Raw genomic sequence first — 21,620 nt, forward strand, 5'->3', positions numbered from 1 at the left:
ATTTCACCATATATATATATATATATATATACTATTTTGATGGTCTTAGATTCATCATCGATGAGCCCTATAATATTATGATGATATTTATTATTTTGGTAAGATAATATAATTATTTTATGTTTATTATAGTATCATTATTGTTCTGATATTTTGGGTAAGGTATCAAGAGGCCAAGGGGATACAACAATGATTAATAAACATATTAAACCTGTACAAAAGAAATAAAATAAAAAGTTGTTCTAATTTTTTAGTGGTCGGAAAAGAGAGGTTGTTTCAAGAGCTTGCTCTAATGTTAAGCAAGTACAGATTTTCAAATGTCAGAACCTCAGAGAAACCAATCCTCTCATCACCCTTTATGGCCCACACTATAACTTCAGCCTCATGAAGGGCACAAATTCTCCAAGGTGGTCCTCACAACATGTTTCATTGCAGAGTTGCACCATGGCAGTGGCCCATATAAAACGAGCTAGTTTGGAAGCTACAACATAAATGGAGAGTATGTATTTAAATTAACTTTTTTTTTCTTCAGAAAAGTCTTCTTTTCAATGCTTAAAAGGGAAAACATATTGAGTACAAAAATTAAAATAAATTTTAAAATAAGCTAATTCAAACATTTTTACAGATTAGTGATTTGGATATTTTGTGCATTTCACACTGGTTCAAAGGGGTAGCTGCCCCTACTTTGTGTATAAATAATCTGCATATTTTTCTTCCACAAGTAGTTAACCATTTACAGGCTGCTACCTTTGTTTCCTAGAACCAAACAATAGTCAAATGCAGGGTCCTCCACAGCTCCCTTTTTTTGAATTCTTTAGCAATGAATAGTGAGTTTTCCTTCTAGTAAGATTAGTAATTTTAGCCCACGTTCTTTTTATGAAATTTTGAAGTAGTCTCAAACTGCTGGCATGTGGAATTGTCCAATTAGTGCGGGCATGTGGAATTGTCCAATTAGTGCTGGCATGTGGAAATGTATTCTCAAATTTTGAATTCTTTATTTTTTAATATGTCGAATGATGTTATGTAATTCAGGTAGCTGATCTCATTTAGTGGAATAAAACTTTGTCGTGCAATAGTAATGGGTATTCAATAGTACTATATTTTCTTACAAATTTTGGTATAAATCTTCTCAATACTTTCAAATTCTGGATGTTTTAGCTTTCTTTTATTCCAAAATTATTAATTTTTTTTACAAATTATAAGTATTGTTAAAAAAAATCACATATACCCCTTTTTAATAACTAGATTTGATTTTTATCAGGACTATCATACTTACAACCTATTTAAAAATAAATTTTAACAAAATTAAACCACCTTTATTTCTAATATTAAATAAAGATGTTTCAGATTAAATGCATTAATATTTTACACTTTTAAAACTTGTTAATAAAATGTTCCTTGGTCTGTATTAATAACATCAATAGATATCCACACACACAAAAAAAAAACATAACATCAACAGATTTGGAATGGAGACAATATTTTATAAAAGCTTCTACTCCATTTTTCCTTTAAAAACATCCATCATACAAGAAAAGACGCCTGAATTTGGAATAGACGTGGCCTGTGCAGCTGTATCATTTTTATATTTATTAGATAAGATGCATTGCAGTTTTAGTTATGAAACTTCACCATGCAACCGAATGCTTAGTTTGATTTTGATAGGTTTATATAGTCTCCTGCCCTTCCATTTTTATCCCTAGTGATACAAGAAAAGACACCTAAATTTGGTAAAGATGTTGTCTATGTAGCTAAACATTTCTTCTTTATCGGATGTTCTCTGGGTTTTAATTAGCTAAAAAATCTCACTTACAGTGTTACCATACATACCCCCACTCTATGCTTTTATGATAGGCCTACATAAACTTATGCTCTTCCATTTTACTTTTCTCCTTACAACAAAATTTGGTATAAATGCATATTTTCTAATAATAAATTTTATCTTTACTCACACGTTATACATTTAATTTTTGGATTCTTTTCTTTTTGTTTGTCAGAATTCTCCACTCGTCGGAATTCTTTATGAGTAATTCTTTTTTATACTTAGACAATTTGCTTCTTCTATTTCCAGGAACAATGTTTATCTTCACAAATCGACACAAAACTTTATAATGTGTTTTGTTGTCTTAACTCACGTTTTTTCAATTTTTTTTTTTAAAAAATCATTCATCCCATAATTACTCTAAGTTAAACACGTTTAACTATGAAGTTTTTAAGTGATGAATTATAAAAAAATTAGATACATCTTGTTGGAATAAATAATATCAATTAATTCGTTTAAATTATTTTTAATTATACAATCTCGTGCCTATATAACATCTAGATTCCTTCTTTTTTGGGTATTCATCTGGGTGTTAGTGACAATTAGTTCCATTATTATTTATGGATTATGACATGTGTAAGTTTTAGGTAAAGATAATAACATTGCCTCTAAACTTTTTTTTTGTTTAAATTCAGGTAGTTTCTCATCAAAAGTAAAAGACTAATTTTTTGAAGTAAACAAATTTATTTTTAAAGCTAATTTCTTTTAGCATATTTGTTTTTCTATATAGAATCCAGTATTATTTCTTTTGAAGTAAACAAATTTGTTTTTTTAAAATAAATATTTTTCTCCATACACACATTAAACTTATGATCAATCATTAAGTAGATTAAGTAAATTAAATTATTTTAACTAAGATTTCAAATTCTAATCATAAATATGCAGTTGCTTTAAATACTTTAAAAATCTTATCATTCATATCATCTTATCTTATTTATATAGAATTGTCTATAATAAAAAATTATGCGATCTAACAAAAATATTCTCAACATAATCTTATATAACATAGTTATATATTTTCCAATGTTTCCTCACATTACACCACTTTTTCTCACTAACACAAACATTTTGTAAGAGAGATTAACTATAATTAACCGCCACTTCCTCTCAATGCTATGCTATCCACATACTAATCCTAAAGACTTGTCCATAAACATAGGACCTACCTAAAATTAACAGCAGAAAACAATGTCCTAGTAGTTCCTAATCTCAAGGTCAAACACTCACCGCACGTTTCTCTCTCCTCCTTCTCTCACACACAGACACACACAGATACTCTCTTTTCTCTCTCTCTCTAACCCAACACGGTTTTGACTAACAAACAGAAGGTTTTCATATTTTTCATAATTTTCCGGAAATAGAAAACATAATTTCTCTCTCTGTGTTGGGTGTGTCTCTGTTTCTCTCTCTCTCTCCGTTGTTGTTGTTGATCCATGGAAGAGGAACTTCAGAACCCAGAAGAAAGTTGAAACCTTTGGGCTAAACTCCGATACCCAATTGGCTGAAAGCTCCAATGCGGTGTTGTTGGAGGAGGAGACCCTCCTTGAAGAAGGAAAATCGTGGATCTGATGATGGTGGGGACATGGGTGATGAAGATGGTTTCAGGTGGTTGTAGGGTTGTTGTGGGGGGCAACGATCCGGTGGTGGTGCGGCAGCAGCATAGACGACGATGCAGCTTCACTTCTCGCCTAGCATGAGAAGCATCACGATATCGAGCAAAAATGGGTTTATTGACTTGATGAAGATCAAGGTCGCAGCTTGCCACATTTCCTATCGAACCCTCTTCCACACCATCCTCATCCTCGCTTTCTTGTTGCCCTTTGTCTTTATTCTCACTGCTCTTGTTACCCTTGAAGGTGTCAACAAGTGCTCCTCATTCGGTACTCCTTTTTTTATTCATTTGGTTACATAGTGTATGCATTTTTTTTTTATTTTTTTTTGTATTTGGTCTTTAATCGAGTCTAATGGTATCTTGTGATCCATGTAGCCGAACTCCTATGGTCTGGTGAGATAACTGATGAGGCTTTTATTTATTTCATTTGGTTACATTGTGTATATGTTTGTTTTTGGTCTTTAACCGAACCTAATGGTATTGCGTGATCCATGTAGCAGCCGACTTCGCCTGGATGGATATCTGATAAGCCTTTTTATTATTCATTGGTTGCATTGTGTATATATTTGTATTCGGTCTTTACCCGAACCTAATGATATCGGGTGATCCATGTAGCCGACTTCAACTGGATGGATATCTGATAATGCTGTTATTTATTCATTGTGTGATCCATGTAGCTGACCTTACCTGATGGGATGTTTGATAAGGCTTTTGTTGTTGTTGTTGAGTGAATATGTTTTAGATTTTGGATAAATTGGTTTGGCATGTTTTTGTTTGTTTATTTGTTGTTCTAAGATGGATCTTGATTTGAATGTTGGGTTAAAAACTTTCACGTGTCAGGGAGACTGGAATTGTTATATTGCAATTGCAATCAATCATAGATTGTTTCTCTTGTGGTTTTTCTTTGTCTAGCTAAGATAGCATTTGCCTTTATTTCAAGATCTCAAGTGTGACTGGCCAATTTAAGTGTTTCATGATAATTTGTTGCATAGCTTGACTGCACTTGAACTCTGGAATAGTGATGATGCTTTCCTGACATGCATTGCTGAAACTTGTGCCCTGTTGTGTTTATTCTTTCTCGTGACAAATTGTTACATGCTTTTTGCCTTTTAGCACTGGAAAACTATTGTTTTATCATAAGACATAAATTAATTAAATCCTGGCTAGTGTTTGTGTTTTTTGAGGTCCCTGTCTTTTTAAAGCTGGCTTATGCTTTTATCACTTGTTGATGAAAGTTTTGATAGACTTTTTTTTCTGTCATTTTGAAACATCATCCCATGTGTTTGTGTCTTTCTTTCATTATGTTACCCATATTCTTAAAGTCGATTGTTTTGTACATATTAATATCATGTCTCACCTTTTGTCTATTTTTGATCCATGATTGTTTTTTTTTTTTTTTTTGCTCCAGATTGTTTAGGTAGGCGGTTGGGACCAAAGCTTCTTGGTAGGGTTGATGATCCGGCGGTAAATAATTTTTTTGTTACTTCAAATAGATATCTGATTATGTCATATCTACTAAAGATTTGATTAATTAACTATTATCTGAACCTTTCTTGTGATGATTGTAATGTTGCAGCAGAGACTAGTTAGAGATTTTTACAATATCCTTAACGAAGTAAAGACTAGGGAAATTCCATCTGCTCTAGAGCTTCCGGATTCATTTGATCAACTGGTTTCTGATATGAAGAGCAATCAATATGATGCGAAAACGTTTGCATTCATGTTAAGGGGAATGGTAAGTTTTTTGTTGTGCTTGCATAAAGTATCATGAACTTCTTTATTAATTGGTATTAAGTAGAGAAAGGATTGTCTGAAGTTGAATTCTGTTGATGTTTTTTAATGTTAGCTTATAACATATGACATAGTTTGAAAATAAACATTTTAGGCATTACTGAAATTTGAGTATCAAAAGGTTGAGGTTGGGATAATTGATGTGCTATATATGAATGGTGGCTAAAAACTTTTACAATAACAACACATGCTGTATGCTGGTACGATGATTCAGCTGATGGCATCTCTATATTTTCATCCTTTTTTGTATGTTGATTTGAACCTGCAAACTGATGGTGAAGTCTAGTTCTGAGATTTAGCTTGTCTAAAGTAAGAGGGATAAACTTTAGAGTTTAAAGTGCTGTTATACTTATAGCCATTGATTAGAAAATCAGTGGTTAAGACTTTCTAATTATTAGTATTAATTATAATTGTATTTTCTCCCCTAAAGTGTACCCCCTCACTTTAGATTTGGAGGAGCTAACATGTTTTAGTAGCATTTATACTGGCTGTTATGCATCATATCATATTCATTTGATCTTGTGCTTGTATCCTTATTATAATGTTTAGGGTCTAACTTTTTAATGGCTTTTTGTTTGCAACTATGATTCATTACATGAGAAAAATGTTTCAGCTCAAATTCATTTTGTTTATTGAATTGAGGCATTTAAAAGGATTTTTTTAAATTATTTAATCTGTTTGCTTAGTTATATTCCTAATTTACCTGTTACATTAAAGTTTATACTCTGCTGTGTATTACTTTTCGTGAAGTCAATCAGGAACACTCCAAGATTATGTAGATTGCTTTTACCAAGATATGGTTGGTCAACATCTACTGTGAAATTCAATTTATAGTTTGATTCAATTATACGAAGTATCATGATTGTGTTTACTTTCAGTCTTCCATTATCTGAATTTTAGGAAACTGGAGATAGTTTTTTATATGCCATACAACAAATAGTACTGTTCTTGTTATGGTAGTGTGTAGTTTATTATATACTTATTTTGAAATTTGAAATGTTGGACAAACAATCATAAGTCATTATATAAATAAGGCAATAATAAGATTATGTATTGGATGATTTGGCCAAATGAAAAACTGCTTCTTCCTCGAAGTGATTTTCTGGAATAGTGACTAAAAAGGTGCGAATTTTGTAGCACGGTTAAACAGGCATGTACCATGGTGGTTGCACTTAGCAAAATTTATCACAAATACCCAGAAAAAATTCATGTTAATAAGAAATTCTTTTATAAATATATTACAAGAACAAGAGATAAAAAAATAACAGAAAAAAAGAAAAAGATAATTAACTTAAATTTCAGGTTGTTTATATAATTCAGGAAGCCTAAAGAAATCTTATACTCTTCTAAATAAAAAGTGTAATGAATGTTAAGAAGTTGACAGATGATAAAGATAAATTTCAGCAATTAGAAATGCAATGTTCTTTCCTCAAATTGCTCATATTTTGCTCATCTTTGACTTGACATATCTTTTCGTCGTTATCTCTTTACTTCTACTTGATACTTACATATTGTGATTTGGATTAAGGCTTATCTTAAAATCATTTTATTTTCACATTATTATTTTTCTTTTTGGTTTGTTTGTCACAAGAGATCTTTCTCTTTTCCTTTTCTTGCACTTCAAAGTTCTCAGTTTTATGTACACTATTTATCAGCTGTTGGTAGTATTTTTTGTGGTCTTCATACTCTCATCACAAATAAATAGCAAGTACTGAGTAGTAGTGTAGTACTTTGCATCATTGTTGTTTTCATCTTGATTTTGGTTTACAACCTAATTAGTTATTTATGGATGATAACCGCTGGTTTATGCTAGGAGTTTGAGAAATTAGTGTGTATATGCAAGACTATTGTGTATAGCTTAGTGTATACATGTTCATATCAATAGTTTATTATTATTATTATTATCCCATAGCATAATCGTATTTATCATGTTTCAATAGTGATGCTATATGATAATTATATTGGTCTGTTACATTGCAATGTTTCTTTGAACAGATGCAGAAATTTGAGAGAGAAATCAGAGAATCTAAATTTTCAGAGCTGATGAATAAACATTTTGCAGCAAGTTCAGTTCCTAAAGGGATTCATTGTCTGTCTTTGCGTTTGACTGATGAATATTCGTCAAATGCCCATGCACGCAAACAACTGCCTCCTCCAGAATTACTACCTACACTGTCTGACAACTCTTACCATCATTTTATTGTTTCAACGGATAACATCTTGGCTGCTTCGGTAGTTGTTACTTCTACTGTGCAGTCATCTCAGAAACCTGAGAATATAGTCTTCCATGTCATCACTGACAAAAAAACTTATGCTGGTATGCACTCATGGTTTGCTCTAAATCCAGCCACTCCTGCTATAGTTGAGGTCAGAGGCATTCACCAGTTTGACTGGTTGACGAGAGAAAATGTTCCAGTACTTGAAGCAGTAGAAAATCAAAATGGGATCAGGAATTACTACCATGGGAATCATTTTGCGGGAACCAATCTCAGTGATACCAATCCATATAAATTTGCCTCAAAATTGCAGGCTAGAAGTCCAAAGTATATATCTTTACTCAACCATCTCCGCATTTACATACCCGAGGTAAGTTGGATTCAACAATTATACTCTTTCTGTCTTCTTTCTATGTTGGTCAGAATATTTGTCTGTAAGTTCTGCATTTCAAGCTCATAAAAGCTTCTTACCTGAATTTGCAGTGGCAAAAGTGGCTTGTCATTACTGAATCTCTCTGAATTCTCACGAATTATAATAATTAAAGAGAACATGAAAGCTATCTGTTAAAAGATGCAGAATTATGTTGAACTATTTCAAGTAAAATGCTTGGCCCAAATTATTTTTCAAAATGGGGGTTAATTAATAAAAGAAACATATGGCATGAAATGAGTGGAGGCATGATTCCTCCCATGGCAGCAGGTATTGATGCTGCTGCAAATAGATAATTGTAACTTATGGAATATTTGCATTGCTTTCATTAGCATTTAGCACTTATGTACCATTTTTATATGAGCCAATTTGAGCACATGAACATTTTATGTTGGAGAAATTTTCCATCTCTTATTTATGCTGATTGTGTTTCCATTATGTGTGTTGAACAGCTTTTCCCAAACCTTGACAAGGTGGTTTTTCTGGATGATGATGTTGTAGTTCAACGTGACTTGTCTCCACTCTGGGAAATTGATATGAATGGAAAAGTTAATGGAGCTGTGGAAACTTGCAGAGGGAACGATCAGTGGGTAATGTCTAAGCATTTTAGGAACTACTTCAATTTTTCCCATCCCCTCATTGCAGAACATTTGGATCCTGATGAGTGTGCTTGGGCTTATGGGATGAATTTATTTGATCTGCGTACGTGGAGAACAACAAACATAAGAGAGACATATCATACCTGGCTGAAAGAGGTAAAGTCATATATACTCAAACTAATACAATCCATTAATTTGAATTTCTAGCAAATTCTGAATTTTAAATTAATGCTGTCGTACTGATTCAAATATCTACGCACGTGCATATATATATATATATATATATATATATATATATATATTTGTGTGTGGGTGTTGAATAAACCATCACTTTCATCCACAATTTATTACCCTGTCTCCCAAGTAATCCCTAAAGTAATAAAATTAATCCCTGAAATATTGAATATACATCACTTTAATCCTTAAGTTGGTGGATTTCAGTAAAGTTTAGGGACCAGTTTGACAGGTTTTTTAAATATTAGAGGGACTACTTGACACTATTTCTAATACTTCCAAGACTATCTAAATAGTATTTTATTACTTTGGGGACTACTTAGGAGAAAGGGTAATACTTGAAGGTTAAAATTGGTGGTTTTCTCTCTCTACATGTGTGTGTGTGTGTGCATGTATATAAATATGTGTGTGTGTGTGTGTGTGTATGCATTAGGTGGTAGTATGAGAACATATGTGATTAGTTTCTTATGTTCTATTATGTATGACAGAATCTAAGGTCGAACCTGACGATGTGGAAGCTTGGAACCCTACCCCCTGCTTTGATTGCATTCAAAGGTCATGTTCACCCAATTGACCCCTCTTGGCACATGCTTGGCTTGGGTTATCAGAACAAAACCGACATCGAGAGTGTGAGGAAGGCTGCTGTTATTCATTTCAATGGCCAGTCAAAACCGTGGCTGCAAATTGGCTTTGATCATCTTAGGCCATTTTGGAACAAGTATGTCAATTATACAAATGATTTTGTTAGGAACTGTCACATCTTGGATTCATAGTCTGCCATGAGATGCACTATGGTTAGAAAGAAAAAGTGCATGAATTCGAAAGGGACGAGTAAATACATGTTTCATCTAAAATTTTGCGGCTTGAGAAGGAAATATAAAATTGGTTGAGAGGGCAAAGTGATCAGTACATAGTGGGTGGAAAATTTGCTGCCACCCCCTAACATTTTTGCACACACAATTGCCATCCTGGCATGGCCTTAAGAATCAAACAGTCTTGTGACATACAAACACGTCCTATATTTTTGGTTGGTGAAAGGATATACTATTATTGGTCTTATGTGGGGCTACTATATCAAAAATTCCTTAGTGAATGTTGGAGAATAAACTGAATGCTGAAGATAAAAAAGGGTCATGGTCATGCACCTGTGTCATCAAACTAGTTCGTTGTTGAGAACACAAGTGCTACTAAGATAGTTTAATTTGTGAGGTTCCCCCACTAGTGCAGTGTTTTCCCCCCATCCTTTTTTAGTTTGTTAATTTTTGTTAGCATCAATTTTTACGTTCACCCTATTGGATTTGATATCATGATGGTGAATTGTAGGAGCAGTAGTTCATATGAGATTGCTTTGTTACAGGTCCATTGAATTGAGGAACTGTCTGTAGGATATATATATATATATATATATATATATATATATATATATATATTGTTATTCGTTGTGTACGATTACCAGACATTGGAAATGTGCAGATAATTCTTTTTTTTTCCACTTCTCCATTCTTGTAATTCCCTAATATGATCATGTTCTTGATCTTTGCACCTCATGCATTCATAAAGTTGATAGTATGTGCACAGAGAATATAAAGATTTTCTTATTTTATCATATTAAACCACAAATTGTCATGTTACGTTTATTGACTTCTTATATTTCTTACCTTAAAAGTTATACGAAGTATGATTTTTTTATATTTTAAATTTTTTTATATTAACAATGCACATCAATTAAACTCAAATAAATACAAATTTTATGGTAATAGAAACATTTTTTTCTTTCAGTTTTATTAGGAACAATGCCAAGGGAATAAAAGTGGAAGATTTAATTACGAAAGAATTTATTACACTTACCATGCTTAAGTTATTTATATTCGAGTTTTCTACTTTCTTTGATGCTTGTCGTGATTTTAGTGCTTACGGAATTATTCTCATGTACCAACTCATTTGTACTGAATAGACTTCATGTATATTTAGTTGTAATATTTTATATTCTCATTTGTTTATCTGAACTTTTCTTGAGGATTTTATTCACTTGTTTTCTAATCATTGGACCATTGTCTATTCAGTTTACCGTTTTATATAATATCGGAATCTTTTAGCTTCTTTCGTGCACTGTCTTATGTTTTATTTCTTTTCCCTTAATTTGATCACTTCTCTGTGTTTCTCTTACTTTTTTTTTTAAAAAAATATATATTTTAAATATGTTTTTCATATATGTAATATGTTATTTCTTTAGTTTATTACCTAAATTTTTTATATTTTTTATTTTACTATCTTACATTTTCAAACTTGTACTTTTTCTACCTTCCATTTGTTTAACTTCATTAAGTGATAACACGATGTTCCATTATCATATGACACTAATTAAAATTTAAAATTGTCAGATGGAAAAAAAATTAGACTGAAAAACAGATATATTACCTGATAACATATATATATATATATATATATATATATATATAAGTCTAAATTCTATGATTTCTACCTATTATTAGACTATTAGTTGAAACTTTTCTGGATTTTTTTTCAACAGTAAATTGACAACACGATTCATATACATAGATTTTGTAGCGATGACTAGGGTTAATTTATTCCCCTTGTTTACATAAGTCCAAAAGTACCAATGGTAATGAGATTCTACATGATCAAGATCATTGTTAACTTTAACGTACATTTAGTTAACCAAATAAAAAGGAATTATAAAATATGAAAAAAGAAGAATCTTAAAGAGGGATTTTGCCAAGTTGGTGATGACGTGAATTCCATTTACAACTATTCGACCTTAATGAATAATGACCCCTTCAAAGTGCGTGGAGGATCTTATCTTTCTTTTTTTTTAAGACGTTTAAAATCAAAGTTTGGACCTACCCATGTCATGTAACGTTAACCTTTTCAACATTTTCTTTACTCATGTTAGTTGACAAGTGATTTTGTTTGCATGATTAAAAAATTAACAAGTTTCAATTAGTTGTTTAGCTATATGGAAGAGCCTAATCTTCTAAATATTATAAATAAACTTCAAACACCCATTTGAGAAGAATAGTTAATTAAGCTTGCAAAAACTCAAGAGAATGCTAAATATTAGCATTTATATGCAACTATCTTTCTAAGTTGTGGTCCTAGTACATATACAGTTGTTCAGAATTTATATATCAGGCATCATTAGATAGAGACTATTTCTTCGATGGGGTTTGTTAGCACATCAAGTATAGAAGTTTGAACAACACCTCTATCACAAAAGACAATAATATTGGCTGCTATGGCGTCTCTTTGCTCCCATTTTAATGGTCACGAGGAGTTTTTGTTTTTTAAACATGTGTATTATTTATTGGGGCAAATTATATTCAATCTGAATAGGATTTTTATGCACGATGAAATTATCTCTTCACACATTTAACATACTTGTATGTCCAACATTTAAATCTAAATCGAAACCGCTGATTAAATTGAAATAACCTCATACAATTAATTCACGTGCTTAGGGTTTGCCACGAGGACTTTGATCTTTAGCTTTTCTCTTTCATATAGGTAACACTACAAGATAATAATGGGGCAGCTGAGCTAACTATTATATTTATTTTATGGATTCAAAAAAATGTTTTTTATACTTAATAATAGATTTTTTTTAATCTCAATGAAAATTGTATTGTTTTTACTCTTCAATTTTTTTTCTTTCAAATATACTTATAGTTCTTAATAAGGAACTAAAAGAAAGTCTTGTGTAGTATACAAGTCATGTAAAATTTTAAAAAGTAGCACGGTTATTTTAAATGATCATGTGATATTTATATATATATATATATATATATATATATATATATATATATATATATATATATATATATATGTGGTCATATTATCCAATTTTTTAAATAAAAAAGTCACGACAATTTTTAAGAAACTAACATGACTTATGAGTTTTAATTTTAATCATTTATTATAAGATCTAATGGTTGATATCTGTTCTTTTTTACTCTCAGGTAGAAAAAGAATCTCCCACTAAATAATAAATATGTCTTCATATATAAAAAAAGAGACGAGAAATCAAATTATTGTACAAGTAAGCCATTTTTATCTTACCCCGCTCAATAATTTTTTTTATAAATATTGAATTTCATTAATCCAATTGCTAGTTTGAGAGTTTACATTAACTACATCAAGTTTTAAAAACTTCATATAATTTAGAAATTATTTGATATTTTATCAATCAACCTTATTTTCATCATATTATATATTTTTAAAATATAAGTAAATATGGACTGTGAAATTAAGCAAATATGAATTTTTAATCATCTAAAATTCCACATGCATGATGCATAATCATTAAGATATCACCATTCACGTGATTCATTATTCAATGAGTTTGGATTTGAAAATTTTGCATTTTATAAAAAAGTTACGAAGAAAGGTAAATGTACAAAACTCACGCCTAGTCAAAATTTCTAAAATTGTTTTAAAAAATGATTTGGTAGATAACCAAATTCTTTTGTGAAAGTAACAAATTGATCCATCGGAGATCAAAAATTCAAATTTAATAAATGTATAAAAAGTATGAGAAATTAATTCTTTAAATTTAATAAGAAATTAATCCTTAAACATTATTATTTATACAAATTTAACCGTCTGATCAATTTGTTCTACTTTTAATGTAATTTGAGATTAAATTTATATTTTTTATCTTCAGACTAATTTCGCATCACATCCTGTGGGATGAATTTGATTATTTAGTGGAATGTTTTTCTTTTACCTTGTACCGACATAACGAATTCATGCTAGTATGATTTGACGTAACATTGTTGGCATTGACCTGGTTACAGAAGACACGGTAGGAAAGCATGGTAAGTTCGCAGATGTTAAGAATGTGCAAGTGACATACACACAATGTTGTTTTGTTTGATTGAGGCTTCTGAACAGTTTCTGACACCGAAATTGAGCCAAAAAGTTGACCCTCTTTGGATGAATGAGAATATCATGTTCCTCACATTAATACAACATGGAGATTCCAACAATTGAAAACTCCTAAACACCCTTCTCTTCCAACCCCGTTTCATGCTTCCTTCCAATCCTTTGGTGTGATTTCAATCGTTTCATAAGAAAACAGCACTCAGTTCTTCTTCTTCTTCTTGTTCTTTCATCAATCATCATCTTTTTCATTCAATTTCTCTGATTGACAAAATTGCCACACAGATCAGTGATTGACCCAATTGAGAAAAACCTTAAAAGTTCCTTTTTTATATTTTATTTTTGGAATTCTTGCTGGTTTTGCAGGTGCCCCAGTTGGGAATTCAAGATGGTTCTGTGATTTAACAAGGGCCTCTTGAGTATGGATTTGGTTTTGTTTGGCTTTAGCTGTTTTTAGAAAGATTCTTTTGTCAGTTTGTTGAATTCGGTTATGATGTTTCCTTTTAAGCACTACTTGTTTGTTGGATTTCAATCACTTTATTCTGTTATATTTATTTTTTTATTTGGACAAAACCCAGCTAATTTATCCTCTATTCATATTCTTATGCCTTGGATTTTAATTTATATATATTTCAAGCCTCTTCATAGTTTCCATGGTTATCTAAATATACCATTTGAGATTTTGAATACTATTTGGGTATTGAATGTCACTTGAGAGGAGTGAGGACTAATACTTTTTCTTTTGTATAATTGCATCAAATTTTGCAGAATACTACTCAAGTGAGATACTTTGATTTAACTCCCTTTGTTCATGGATGAAAAACTCAATTGAAGTAATTCACTGGACTACTTTGTCCTCTTGGTCTGAGGTTGAAGCTATTTGATTTCTGAATTTCGCTAGTTTCTTAATCTGAGTATGGCTGGGAACCAAGATCAGTTAGAGATCAAGTTTCTGTTGAGTGATGGTACAGATATTGGCCCCAAAAGTTATGCTGCTGCCACTAGTATTGCAACACTGAAAGAAAGTGTTCTTGCTCAATGGCCAAAAGGTTAGTTGTATGTCTTCTTTGTTTTTGGAATAGCTTTTGGTCCTCCTATTAATTAATACTAAGATGTCAATGTCAGAAAGTATTATATTGTTCCTGTTTGTTAGTCTTTTTTTTGTTGGTTTCCTTCTTGTTTTAATGACCTCTGTACTGCATAGTAAGAAAGACTGGCAGTTGGACAAAGTGTTGATGTAGTAGAAGTCATGATCATTAATAATTCTTTCAAAAATGCCTTTGTGTTGGACAAAGTATTGAGCATGCCTTTGTGTTGTGCCATGGTTTAGTGATCTCCCATTTTTCCTTCAAAAAGGCACAGTCTTTAGGAGTTTGTAAATTTTATATAGAAAGGCTTTAACTAATGCCATATAATTGTTTCATGTCTCTCCATAAGTAGTTTCTTAAACTTAAACTCCTCCTCTTGGCCTCTCTTATTCCATGTCGTGTTGTGTCTGCTTGTTCCTCCTTACAGTGACATTTTTTGTCATAGTATTTTATCAAAGCCATAAGCTGAATTTTTTTTAAAAATTAAGGTGGTTTTAATTCCTTTGTAATTTCTCTTGAGTATGTTTGTAGCTAAGGGTTCATGCCATGTGGTTTTTCATATGTATTCCCATATTAATAACAACTAAGCTTACCAGTGCCATATTCACTGCAACTTGCTGGTATATAAGATACAAAGAAAATCACATGCATTTGCAAATAAACGTGATGATATTTTAACTGGACAATGTTCTGTCATGCATTCCAATATTCCATGATCTTTGCTATTATTTTTAGTGATATATTTATATATATGAGATATGTGAGTTTGTGTTTATGTTTTGAAGATAAGGAGTATGGACCAAGAACTGTAAAAGATTTGAAGTTAATTAGTGCCGGAAAAATATTGGAGAACAACAGAACAGTGGGAGAATGTCAGAGTCCCCTGTGTGATCTACCTGGTGGAGTTATAACAATGCATGTGGTTGTGCAACCACCTTCTGTGGAGAAAGGTTTAGTATTACTATATACTGTTTATTTTATAGGCATGCCAAAAGTCTGTTTTACTTGTATATACAGCTTCAAGATTTAATGTTCTTTTCTTGTATGATTGCATTGAGTTCGAGTTCTTTTCATTGCTTGTAGCTAAATATATTTTTTTTTCAAATTTTGAGTAGTGGTCTAATAACTGAACAGTTTTCATTGGAAAAACACTTTGCTTGTACACTGATAAGTAAAAACTAAGTACTTGTGTAAGTATTTGAGAGAGCTTGTAAAAATAACTTATAATATGTTCACAAGTTGTTTTCAGCTAGTGTATGAAAACAGTTTAACCCAATTTCCTCTTTATTTGTGAAATGACTTATACAAAAGTGCTTTTATGATGAGTGCATAAATATAAAACTTCTGCACTTATGTGTGACTGAACAATTTTGAGTTCATTTGGTTTCGGTGTTTTATCTCATCCTTTTTTTTACATTCTTTTTCTTTTCTTTTTTTGTTGTTTCTCTTCAAACAGATAAGAAAGTAGCAAGTGAAGCGAAGCAGAGCAAATGTGTTTGTGTGATATTATAGTGTCCAAATTGAATAGAAGTTGTCATGTATTTAGGTGGTTAAAAGTTACACTTGTATTCATTTTAAAAGTAATCTATGGCTTTCAAAAGATTTCCTCATACACAAATTCTTTGGGTGCATGCCTCATTGTCTGATTGATGTAAATGCTGATTGAAATGAACTCTAAAATTATTCTCGTGCTTCAGCTTGATGCAAAGTGCACCTATAGCTAAACCTGTTGAAAATGTGCCTTAATTTACGTAATGTTTGTTTATGTGGTACCATAGGTATTATGTATGCTACACCAGTTGAGGCAACACTGACTGAAATACATACATCTCTCATAAAATGGTTTAACTACAATTTTTCTTTAATGGAAATGACAAAGTCTCATGTGGCTGACTTTTATGTTTTAAAAAATAGTGTGCATCTCATGTGAAACTCGTCATATGACAATGATTTCTTGCTGACCTGACAAAAAGAACCCTATGCAGATGAATAATTTCAAAAGAGTCTCATTAGTAATTATTTTATAATAATGTTCTACTTTAGACTTTAGTCAATCACTCTATGTTTATATATAGCCCTAAATCGAACAGAATTACAATCAATGTATTATTTGTGGAAATATGTGACATCTAAGACAAATTTATGCATTATAGTAGTATCAAATAGTGGAAAAGGTGTGCTAGCACCTGTGATAAGAACAAGTTGGATGGACTGAGCTGAGTGTACATTTGGTGTACTGCATTCGGCACACAGCATCGAATTTTAATGAAAAAACGTTTCAAAATGTTGAGTTGAAAAAACAAGCAGGGATAGCCGTTTGAAGCATTGAATATGTTCTTTGAAGTGTTAAGCATCTGCACATTTGCTGCTGCAACTACTAGGCTCCCTGCTTTCATCTATTTCCAGCTTAGAATATCTCAAGAGATTTAAATCTTCAGTGAAATCAGTTACTCATCTAACTGAGTAAGTTGTTTCCTAATTTCTTCATATTCATTAAGGATCAATAATGGAGTAATGCCATATTCTAGCAAAACATTATTTCAATTCTTTATAATCTCTAACAACACAACAATCAAATAGAACACAAATGGAAATCAGAATGCTGATTCAACACCAGTCTGCATGTAAGTAGACAAATCAGATAAGACTATGCAGATTTGCATAGTTACAATGCAATAGATAGCTACATGTGTTTTAAATATAACAACCACTTCACACTGATGCATCATTTTTGCTTCACAAAAAATCCACAAATTCAAGAGAAGAAGGTCAATGAATTATCACAGTACTGCTTTGCGGGGGAAAATCGCACTTTTAAACTAATTTTGTCTAAGAAGCACCTCACTAATCTCTTTGTCCAATTTCATGTATGAACGACCATTGGTACTAGTGTCGTCCTCTGCCTTCTTCTTCAACTCCATAACCTTTTGCCTCATTTTCTTTCCTTTCTCTCCCACCATCAATTCATTGACCAGCTTTTCCACTTCCTCTCTCTTCACATTGGTATCATTTTCAACCCCAATGTCCCATTCATTGCATATATATCTACAATTTGTTGGCTGCTCACCAAAAAAAGCCAAGGCAACATTGGCACACCTGCACAAATGCTTTCAATTGTTGAGTTCCATCCACAATGAGTCAAGAATCTACCAATTGAAGGGTGGTTCAGCAATTGCTCTTGTGGACACCAGCTTGCTATTAGGCCTCTATCTGAAGTTTCATTGACAAACTTAGTTGACAGAATCCCGCGCCACCAATAACAAGGTCAGGCCTAAATCCACAAAAAGGGTCTCTTGCTGTTGGCCAAACCCCATGCAAACTCTAAAAGTTTCTCCGGAGACATAACCGTGATGCTACCATAATTCACATAGACAGCAGACTTAGGTTCCTTGGATTCAAGCCACTCAAGACACTCAGCATCTTCCTTTCAAAGGTTGGAACCTAAAGATGCCAACTGGTTCTTTGGTGGACTTTGATTTAAAAATGAAGGGAAAGGACCAATGGTGTAATGAGAAGGGGGCATAGAGGAGAGAGCATTCAATACATCACTCTCAAGTTCATCAAAAGTATTATGAAAATAGCAGAGGCTCTGTGCAAATTATTTGCCATTTCAATGAGAAATTCTACTACAAAGTTATTTGGATCTGTTGTCCTTATAAAGCCAGTAAGTCCTTCAGTCTAAAATTTTTCATGCCTGAAATACAATACAGTCCACTTTTGTGTCCAAATACCCATTTGTCAAATAACTCTCATCTGCAGTCATAATTACAAAAACCAATAGCTCTAAGGTACATATATGAAAACATATATACAATATACAACCAAACAATTTCTTCATTGCTTATATTCATTCATTACAACTTGAGATAACATTAAAATAACTTTTGCAGTTTTGCGAGGACTTTGTTACTTCCAATTACTATTTCAATGTATATCAAGTCTTTAATTGGTCATACCTAATGGATACTATTACTCACACTAGAATTACTTATATACATGTACTCAGGGACGGATCCCACAATTTAGGGGTTGAAACTTTTTTTTTACTCTTTTCTTTATAATTATTTAAATATCTAGATAAATAATAATTTCCAAAAACTATTTACTAATTTTAGAGTAAAATTAAAACTTTATATTTTATGATATAATTATTAACTATTATTGTAACAACAATATAGTTTTATACTAGCTATGACTTTAGGAATTGTTTCAGTAAGCTTATCTAGAATCACTTTAGGAGAAGAAAAAATAAAACAAATTTTTCTATAAGCTCAAATTAACTTATACACGGATTAATTTATAGAAGTTCTCTCATTTTTTAGAAAAATATATGACAGAGAAATTTTATAAATTAATTTATGTATAAATTAGTTTTAACTTATGGAGCTGCTTTCATTTTTTTTTATTTTTTCTCCTACATGTACTTCTCTGGATAAGCTTATCCAAATAATCAGGTAATCGTTGTAGTAATAACAATAAACATAAATAGTTTTATACAATTTTATACAAATTAACTTCAATCATTATTAACAAATACAATTAATTTTACAGTAATCAAGTTAGAAGTAGAGAGAGAAATGTGTATCTCCAACACTAGAATTTGTGAAATAATGTTTGTGGAGAGAGAAATGTCCCTTGCACAAAGATAGGGAAATTAAAGTTCTAATTTCTTCTTCTTTTCTCTAACGCTTGAAAACCCTAGTAGAACAACTAGAGAAAAAGCTTGAGGAATCTTAAGGAACCATTAGAGACATTGCTATTGCTTCCGGAATACACACGTGAGCCCGCATAGAGATAAGGGATGAATTTATCACAATTGGGGTTATAATAAACATGTGTAAGAATCTTTAGAGGATCAAATTGGGGTTAATTTTGGGGTGTGTTTTATTTTTTCCTATATAATGATAACTATGAATTGCTTATGTTTGACAGGTCAATTGATGCCCTTATACGAATTGGATGATTTAATTGAGTGTTTGGCTTTCAAGGTTAGAAACCTAGAAATTTAGGAATTCTTGATTCTTGCATGTTTTCTTGAAATTGATTTAGGGGATTTGTTTCTCATGATGCGATCACATACTCAGTGCTATTCATTTTGAATTTGGGTGTATTTTGAAGTCTGAATTGTGTCTCTTTTGCTTCACGAAACGAAGGTTTTTAGCGAAACACAACCATCCTTGATGAGAGCACACCCGTGCTTAGTGAAAATCAGTTATTTTAAGCCCGTGTTATTTTCCTGACAACATGAATTAACTTGTAGCCTAAACATGACTAAGAAAATGTTTGAATTAGGCTTTGTAACATCTCATTTTTCGTAAATAAATTAAAAAGGTTTTTTAGTAAAAGAAAATAAAGTTTTAGAAAATGGTGAGGTTTTTATAATTAAATAAATAAAGAGAAATAGTTGTATTAAAATAATGATTTGAAGAAGAAAAAAAATATTTGATTTATTCATTTGATAAAAAATAAAATAGAGTTCATTTTTATAAAATAATAAAAATAAATAAATAGAGTAAATAATAGGCTTTGAGTACTCATAGCTTTAGGTCAGTTCAGACTCACGATACTCTCTACGCCTCCTCTTTCTCTCAATTTCGTTTTCCCCCTCCTCCTCCCAAAACCCTCTCTTTTTTCCGCATACCACCAAACCTATCTCAGAAAAATGACGATCTCAGACTTATTCACTGTTGGATCTTGTGAAATTTGAGAACTAGGTTCAGAACTCATTTCTGAACATTCTCAGCGTTGGGAATTATGAAAACATGTTGGAGCTGAGAAAAATACCCTTTACATCGTAGTTTTTTTCTTTCCTACAGGAATCCAAAACCTTCTCAGTAAAACTATGATCTCGAACTCGTTAACCATTAGATTATTGTGAAATTTTGATATATGGTTCGTGATTCAATTCCGCACACTTTCACCGTTGAGATTTTCGAAATAATATTCATGGGGAGAGAAAACTGAATCGCACGAAGACAGTACAAAATGGAGGCTTCAATCCCTTTTCTTTCTCTCTAACGTTTGGGAAACCTATCAGAGTGGTCAGAGGAAAAACTTGAGAAATTTCAAGAAATTGCTAGAGGTAAGGGATGAGTTTATCGCACTTGGGGTTAGAATGAACATGTATAGGGATCCTTAGAGGATTAAATTGGGTTTATTTTGGGATGTTTATTGAATTTCTCTTTTATGATTATAAATACAATATTGATGTCCTGATGTGAATTGATTGATAAAATTGAGTCCTCTTAGTGTTTTCGTTTTTCATACCTATGATTTTGATTAATTGATTTTGATAAAATTGTGCAAAATTATTTGAAGGGTTTTACTTCCCATGTTGTGATAAACCTTTTTTATAAATTGTTATATTATGATTATGAAATTGTGATTCAAATTGTGAGTATGTGATAAATTGAACCTGTGATGAAAGATGAAATACATGTGTATTAAGATGTGTGTATTGAGTTGTGAGTTATGAACTGTGCAATCACACAATTGTAAGACCCTTTAAGGGCGACGAGTATTATTATGGGATCCACTGTGGGAACCCGACGAGTTTAATCACAAGCGTGACGAGTTAAAATAATTTTGAAAATAATTGAGTAGTTGTGTGTATTGCATAGTTCATAGGTAAAATGTATATGATTCATGAGGTGTGATAACATGCTACTTTGGGATTATACCATTGTGATTGTGACCGAATATATGTGATAAATTGAGTATGTATTGACTCGTAATATATATGTGCATTGAGATGTTGTGTGCATTGAGTTATGAACTATGAATTGTACAATCACACGACTATAAGATCCTTTAAGGGTGGCGAGTTAATGCTAAGACTTTTTAAGGGTGACGAGTTAATGCGAAGACCCTTTAAGGGCGATGAGTTAATGCGCGATGAATATTGTGATGGGAACCACTGTGGGGACCCA

The 21,620-nt window shown here is 31.8% G+C and overlaps 2 protein-coding genes and 1 pseudogene across 8 annotated transcripts; 2 read left to right on the forward strand and 1 right to left on the reverse strand.

Moving 5' to 3' along the window:
• The first annotated feature begins 2,930 nt into the window (after positions 1-2,930).
• LOC100799373 (probable galacturonosyltransferase 13) lies at positions 2,931-10,317 on the forward strand. 6 transcript variants are annotated; one of them, XM_006603838.4, is made up of 7 exons: positions 2,931-3,702; positions 3,810-3,827; positions 4,843-4,898; positions 5,014-5,169; positions 7,221-7,811; positions 8,324-8,626; positions 9,193-10,317. In XM_006603838.4, the coding sequence occupies exons 1-7, from the start codon at positions 3,492-3,494 to the stop codon at positions 9,475-9,477; spliced, it is 1,620 nt and encodes a 539-aa protein (XP_006603901.1). In that variant the 5' UTR covers positions 2,931-3,491; the 3' UTR covers positions 9,478-10,317. The 6 variants fall into 6 exon arrangements, with proteins under 6 accessions (XP_006603901.1, XP_006603900.1, XP_014627476.1 ...); XM_006603837.4 differs by having other exon boundaries at positions 2,932-3,702; positions 5,011-5,169; XM_014771990.3 differs by lacking the exon at positions 3,810-3,827 and having other exon boundaries at positions 2,932-3,678.
• Positions 10,318-13,401: 3,084 nt separating this feature from the next.
• On the forward strand, positions 13,402-16,303 carry LOC100802048 (membrane-anchored ubiquitin-fold protein 1-like). Of its 2 annotated transcripts, none has more exons than XM_014771361.3 (4): positions 13,402-13,539; positions 14,372-14,652; positions 15,477-15,641; positions 16,148-16,291. In XM_014771361.3, the coding sequence occupies exons 2-4, from the start codon at positions 14,520-14,522 to the stop codon at positions 16,201-16,203; spliced, it is 354 nt and encodes a 117-aa protein (XP_014626847.1). In that variant the 5' UTR covers positions 13,402-13,539; positions 14,372-14,519; the 3' UTR covers positions 16,204-16,291. The 2 variants fall into 2 exon arrangements, with proteins under 2 accessions (XP_014626847.1, NP_001239615.1); NM_001252686.2 differs by lacking the exon at positions 13,402-13,539 and adding an exon at positions 13,697-14,022 and having other exon boundaries at positions 16,148-16,303.
• A 1,010-nt stretch (positions 16,304-17,313) lies between these two features.
• LOC100796716 (UDP-glycosyltransferase 85A8-like) lies at positions 17,314-18,414 on the reverse strand (annotated as a pseudogene).
• Between the last annotated feature and the right edge of the window lie 3,206 nt (positions 18,415-21,620).

The sequence above is a fragment of the Glycine max genome, chromosome 19, assembly GCF_000004515.6.
Source record: "Glycine max cultivar Williams 82 chromosome 19, Glycine_max_v4.0, whole genome shotgun sequence".
NCBI classification, from domain to species: Eukaryota; Viridiplantae; Streptophyta; class Magnoliopsida; order Fabales; family Fabaceae; genus Glycine; species Glycine max.

What these genes read in the sequence shown, in the direction of transcription:
- LOC100799373 (XM_006603837.4), top strand. Translation starts at nt 3,492, where the DNA reads ATGCAGCTTCACTTCTCGCCTAGCATGAGAAGCATCACGATATCGAGC. An exon ending in GTAGGGTTGATGATCCGGCG is followed by an intron (nt 4,899 to 5,010) that starts GTAAATAATTTT and finishes GTAATGTTGCAG; the next exon opens with CAGAGACTAGTTAGAGATTT. An exon ending in CATTCATGTTAAGGGGAATG is followed by an intron (nt 5,170 to 7,220) that starts GTAAGTTTTTTG and finishes TTCTTTGAACAG; the next exon opens with ATGCAGAAATTTGAGAGAGA.
- LOC100802048 (XM_014771361.3), top strand. Translation starts at nt 14,520, where the DNA reads ATGGCTGGGAACCAAGATCAGTTAGAGATCAAGTTTCTGTTGAGTGAT. An exon ending in TCTTGCTCAATGGCCAAAAG is followed by an intron (nt 14,653 to 15,476) that starts GTTAGTTGTATG and finishes TATGTTTTGAAG; the next exon opens with ATAAGGAGTATGGACCAAGA. An exon ending in ACCACCTTCTGTGGAGAAAG is followed by an intron (nt 15,642 to 16,147) that starts GTTTAGTATTAC and finishes CTCTTCAAACAG; the next exon opens with ATAAGAAAGTAGCAAGTGAA.